The following is a 6,496-nucleotide window of genomic DNA, read 5'->3' as shown; positions in this document are numbered from 1 at the left end:
CGGACTAATCTGTTATTTCCTTCTTACTGTGAGTTGAAATGGCATGACAGAGCAGAGGCAAGGAGGTGTACAATCAGTTCTTTTTTTTTTTTTGGTAAAGATTCAGGATTACTCTTTTTTCATTTTATTCTATTTTATTTATTTATTTTTGGCTGCATTGTGTCTTCGTTGCTGCGCACGGGTTTTCTCTAGTTGCGACGAGCGGGGGCTACTGTTCGTTGCAGTGCCTGGGCCTCTCACTGCGGTGGCTTCTCTTGTTGAGGAGCACGGGATCTAGGCCCGTGGGCTTCAGTAGTTGTGACTCGTAGGCTCTAGAACGCAGGGTCAGTAGTTGTGACGAACGGACTTGGTTGCTCCGCGGCATGTGAGATCTTCCTGGGTCAGGGCTTGAACCCGTGTCCCCTGCGTTGGCAGGCGGATTCTTAACTACCGCACCACCAGGGAAGCCCAATGTACAATCAGTTCTCAAGGTGTTAAGTCTAAAGGGTCAGAGCTTCCACAGCATAGCCACAGCTTTGCAGATGCCCACATCATGATAGTTGAAATAACAAAGCCCAGCAAAGGTAAACGCCGAGAGCACCAAAAAGCCTGCCTTGGCAGCTTTCTGCAATGCAACCCCTCGAACATAGTCAGTAACAACTTGTCCAATGCCCCAGTGACTATGAAGAGTGAGGGCTGCAGCCAGAGAGTAGTCCACCGCAGAACAAGGATTCAAATAAGCAGCTGGAATTAGGCCCAGGAGCAAAACACCGACAACCCTCTCACCAGTCCAGTGGAGAGATGCAGCCTTGGAACCAGAACGGTGGCTGGGTGACAGGTGAATGTGCTCTATTCCACAGCATCCTGGGGTTGATCGGTCCTGGGGAAATGCTGAGACATGAGCCGGTCTGACCACTGCGGTTCAGAGGAAGAGAGCTCGCCCACCTCTGGCACCGCAGAGGACACTCAGCCTCCAGAGAGTCGCCATGTCGCTCGGAAAGGCCTGTGGTGGCTTCTCTTGTTGCGGAGCATGGGCTGTAGGCGCGCAAGCTTCAGTAGTTGCAGTGCACAGGCTCAGTAGTTGTGGCTTATGGGCTCTAGAGCGCAGGCTCAGTAGTTGTAGTGCACAGGCTTAGTTGCTCCGCGGCATGTGGGATCTTCCCGGACCAGGGTTCCAACCCATGTCCTCTGCATTGGCAGGCAGATTCTTAACGAGTGCGCCACCAGGGAAGCCTTAAACTTATTTTGAGATATTTGGGGGTTTATGGAAGAGTTGCAAAGACAATACAGGGAGTTCTCATATTTCTCTTCACCAGCTTCCCTTTATGTTAACATCTTACATGACCAGTGTACATTTAGCAAGATGAAGAAATCAACATTGGTACGATACTATTAACTGAACTCCAGATTTTATTTGGACTTTGCCAGTTTTTCCAATAATCTCCTTTTTAAAAAAATCTGTTCTAGGATCCAATCCAGATTCCATTTTGTATTTAGAACATAGTTAATGCACAGACATGAGCTCCACAATCTAACTCCAGTTCTAGCCCAGAAAATGTAATTTTTGTCTTGGAATATCCTAACATCACCCCTCCCATAAAATTCACCCCGAGTTTGATTCCAAGCTTATACCTCTCTTAAGACTCAAATCAAGAATCACCACCTCTCAGGAAACCTTTCTTCTGGAAACTCAATGCCATCTCTCTCTATATAGAGTTACCTTGGCTTTTAGGAATATATTCTATATGATATAATCAGCCATTTAACATTACCTTTAGAGATTTTTTTATATGTGTAATGTGGTAAGTAGAAAACCAATAAAATGCATATCTGGAGAAGATCATTGTGGCACATTGGATGCTCCAGGCTTTTTAAGGTCTATATATACTCTAAATAGGAATATGGTAGGACAATTTGGTTACTGTTTTGTATTATTTCTGAAGTGGTGAGAATAAATAATGAATGTCAGCCTGTAAGTATTACTGGTTCTGCCTTATTTGGGCAAAAAAAAAAAAAAAGAAATGTATTAAAAAATAATTGTGGACGACACAGTCATAAATAATGATTTTTGGTTTTTTTGGAATTTTTAAGATCTAAATTCATGTTGTTCAAACTATGACTTGGAATCACTGTGTGAGTATTTTGTCATTGCCAAAAAAGTTTGAAAATTGCAGCTCTAAATAATTTGTTTACATATATGGTTAGAAGTGTATCAAAATGGGTAAATATGTAAATGTCAGTGCTTCATACAATCTTTGCTTTATTATTTATTGAAGTAGAGTTGATTTGCGGTGCTGTGCCAATGTCTGCTTTTACACATAGAGACATTCTTTTTCATATTCTTTTCCATCATGGTTTATCGCAGGAGATTGGATATAGTCCCCTGTGCTATACAATAGCACCTTGTTTATCTATTCTAAATGTAAGAGTTTGCATCTCCCAACCCCAGACTCTCACTCCATCCCTCTCTCTTCCCTCCTCCCCCTTGGCAACCACAAGTCTGTTCTCTATGTGTATGACTGTTTCTGTTTTTTGTTTTTTGGTTTTTTTTTGCTGTACACAGGCCTCTCATTGTTGTGGCCTCTCCCGTTACAGAGCACAGGCTCCGGCTGCACAGGCTCAGCGGCCATGGCTCACAGGCCCAGCCGCTCCGCGGCATGTGGGATCTTCCCGGACCGGGACACGAACCCACGTCCCCTGCATTGGCAGGCGGATTCTCAACCACTGCGCCACCAGGGAAGCCCTGACTGTTTCTGTTTTGTAGATAGGTTTGTTTGTGCCATATTTTAGATTCCACATATAAGTGATATCATATAGCATTAGTCTTTCTTTTTCTGACTTACTGCACTTAGTATGATAATCTCTAGTTGCATCCATGTTGCTGCAAATGGCATTATTTTGTTCTTTTTATAGCTGAGTAGTATTCCATAAACAATCTTTATTTAGAACTTAAATACTTTATGTTTTCTTTTTTAGCTAAAACTCCCAAATGTGCTATAATACAAGTTGGTTTAGATAATCTACTTTAGATAATTAGACAGTGTAGGTCCTCATTTCTCCAGTTATACTTTACTGTTCTGTCCCCAAGAAAATGAAGTATATAAGAATTAGTTTTTTAGCTACATCCATCTTTTTGACTTGCAACATTTAATATTTTGAGTAGTTTGTTAAAATTGTAGAAAGCCGTAGAATGTAACACAGTAGAACCCAGAAACAGGCCTGTACACATGGGATAACCTGACAGATCTACATTCCTCCAAACTTTATGTTCAAATCTAATCCCCAGTGTGATGGCATTTGGAGGTGGCACCTTTGGGAAGAAATTGGGTCATGAAGGTGGAGCCCTTGTGGTTGGGATTAGTGCCCTTATAAAAAGAGGCCAAGAGCTGGCTTATTCTCTTTCCGTCACTGTGAGGATACAATGAGAAGTTGGCTGTCTGCAACTCAGAAGAGGGCTTTCACCAGAACCAGCCGTGCTGATGCCATAATCTTGGGCTTTCAGTCTCTAGAGCTACGAGAAGTAAATACCAGTTGATGGTATTTTATTATAGCAGCCTGAGTTGACTAAGGCACTAACTCATGATAAAGGTGACAGTGGGAAAAGGCTAGTATTTTCAGAAACAATACTGAGACAGCTATACATGTGGCAAATTAGAATCTTGACTCCTAACTCACATTGCATACATAAATAAGTTCCAGACTGTAGCTATAACTATGGATTGTAGATATAATTATGGAAGGTAAATACAACTTTGAGAAGGAAATGGAAAAATAGCTTCTTAAATTTGGGGTTGAGAATGATTTATTCGATATACAAAAGTACTGAATATAAAGGAAAAGAAAGAGATAAGTTGGATGAGATTGAAATTATGAACTTTAAGAGGTACCACTGAAGGAATGAAAAGGTATATCCCAGTGTTTTTTTAAAAAAAGGTAAATAAGATGCTGCTTCCTCCAATGGTTTTCCATCTCCTTTAGAAAAAAAAATCCAATTTCCTTCCTCTCTTAGAAGACACCATGTGATCTGGTCTCCACCCACCCTCCTGCCTTAACTGTGCTCCTTTTCCTCTCAAGCCAAACCATCATCCTTGTTCTTCCACGGCTTATCTTTCTTCTTTCTGAAGTTGGAGACCCCAGATTATCACAAACCTGGTTCTTTGCTTCATTCTGATTTCAACTTCAGTGGTAGGGAGGGACCAGTGTACATGAGTTTCCTCAAATGCTAGGGTATCTCCATTTCCATCATGACACTTTTCACTATAGAAGGTTTTATTAACTGCCCTAGTGCTGGAGGAGAGTACAGGTAGAAGAGAGGCAGCCCAGGACCAAATTTCAATTGCCCCACTTAAAGTGTAGTCTGTAAATAACAGAGGACAAAGTATAACATGAGTGGATTTTCTGCCTAGTACTCATCAAGTTTCTTCAGTTCTGCTGGGATTTTTTGGACGAATACGAAGGCTCCTGGCAGAGGTTTCAGGGTATATGTCTACTTTTCTACAGAGGGAGCCAAGAAACCACTGCCATGGTAGCATACCAGCAAGGTGTTTCTTGCTGACCTAGTTCAGGAATTCTTTGGTCTTGGAATGGGTCTCAGACGTGCCTTACTGGGTAAGAATCACTTGTAGCCTCTAGTATGGGAATTCTCCTTTCCGTCCCCTAGGGTTTCACCCACAATGGCCAGGCATAAAATTCAAGAGAGAGAAGTATTTTAAGAAATTGTCATAGAAAAGAATTTTCAAGTCTCAGGAGAAAATAATTTGAGCTATTATTCCTACTACAACCACTTATATTCCTGAAACAATGATGATATATCTTTTGCTTCCATGACAATTTAGAATAGGTTCTAAAGCATAACAAAAAAAAAAGTAGAGGCTTTAGCATGTTTTTGAAGCCTCCTCTAATCTGGTTCCAACATCTTCTTCCCTTTTAGTATCTACATATTAAACTATTCCAGAATTTGTCCATCTTTGGCACTTGGTCCAAATCTGGACTGCTGCCTACCATAATAAAGAAGGTTTTTACATTTTTCAATGATTGAACAAAAAAATCAAAAGAAGAGTAATATTTCCTGGCATTGAAGATTATGTGAAACTAAAAGCTCAGTAACCATAAATAGAATGTTACTGAAACAGAACCATGCCTATTTCTATACCTATTGGATATAGCTGCTTTTTGCACTATAATAGCAGAGTTGAATAACTATAACACAAAACCTAAAATATTTATTATCTGGCCCTTTATAGAAAAAAAGCTTACTGAGCCCTGAACTATTCCATTTTAGCTAAATAGAGCAGGCTCATATACAAAATTCTGCTGTTGTTTATGTGTATCCTTAGGACTGAGCCAATTATTTTAGTTTTCTGTTTTCTCTTCACACCTGTTACTCCACACCATGGGATAAGTGTTCACCTTTTTCCTCTTTGCTTTCTCCAAACTTTTCTCTTTTCCTATACCTCACACTAACCAGCTTTGTTGAAGCTTAAGATATCAGACTATGTTAGTCACCACTACTCTTTGATGCAGTCAGATCTAAATATCCCAGTACTAATCTTAGTGACTGCAATATCCACATGGATGATTCTTCCTCACCTCAGCCACCTCATGGTCCAAACTTATCATTACCTGTAACTGCACTGGATTCACATCCTCAATTAAAAGCATCACAGTGTGTGATCATCACTCCAGTCTTCCTGGATCACTTCCAGTACATCTAATCCAACAATCTGTAATCCAGCAACTCCATCGTTTCACTGTCCCTTACTGCTCTTGTTCTCACTTCCTGTCTAGTCCATCTTAGATTACATGGCCCATTATTTTATTAATTCCCTTATGTACACAGGTCATAATCCTTCATCCCAAACCCCTGAGGTCTAATCTATTTCCAGATTCAGATTAAAAACAAATTATAGAATGATAGTATATTTCCTATACCATATTATATCTGCAGTGAAACTGATGATTATGCCTAAAGAAGTGGGATCAGTAAAGGCTCTGAATAGTTTTGTGTCTATTCAAGTTGAATTTTGTTGCCAAATGAGTTGTGAACAACCTTATGAAAACAAAACAAAACTTTCCTTTTTCCATGCTCTTTTTGGCTTATGGAATTGCAGAAAGGGATGTGGACCCGGGCCTTAAACTTCCTTGTTCCATTCTAAGTCCATTTTCTTCTCCAGTAAAGCTGCCACCATGGTTAAATGCAACTTGGCCTACTCTGAGCTTGCATCCAGGCAGCTGAGCAAAATGCACATCCATGCTAATGGGTCTCCGGTGAAATTATAGTCCCTGATGGAGTGGGCCCTTCATCATGTCTAGCAACATGATTCTCACCAAAAGTCCTATCGCCCCATAGAGAGTATAAGTGTTTTGTGGAGATGTTTTTGGTCTAATGCTTAAGTCTGAGCATTTGCATATGGGAATACATGTTATTTTATTATGCATAACTTTCCTTTTATTTCCTTATACTATGGTGAGGGCACTATATTGATTTAAAAATATATATATAGGTAGGTTAAATTAA

General features: G+C 40.3%; 1 protein-coding gene across 1 annotated transcript; it reads right to left on the bottom strand.

Moving 5' to 3' along the window:
• Positions 1-457: 457 nt before the first annotated feature.
• Positions 458-967, bottom strand: LOC132481286 (succinate dehydrogenase [ubiquinone] cytochrome b small subunit, mitochondrial-like). The gene is given in 1 exon segment (XM_060086039.1): positions 458-967. A coding segment is annotated over 1 exon segment (480 nt). The 3' UTR covers positions 458-487.
• Between the last annotated feature and the right edge of the window lie 5,529 nt (positions 968-6,496).

Source organism: Mesoplodon densirostris, chromosome 20, assembly GCF_025265405.1.
Source record: "Mesoplodon densirostris isolate mMesDen1 chromosome 20, mMesDen1 primary haplotype, whole genome shotgun sequence".
Classification (NCBI taxonomy): Eukaryota; Metazoa; Chordata; class Mammalia; order Artiodactyla; family Ziphiidae; genus Mesoplodon; species Mesoplodon densirostris.
The sequence above is the reverse complement of the archived record's forward strand: the minus strand, read 5'-3'. Positions and strand labels throughout refer to the sequence as shown.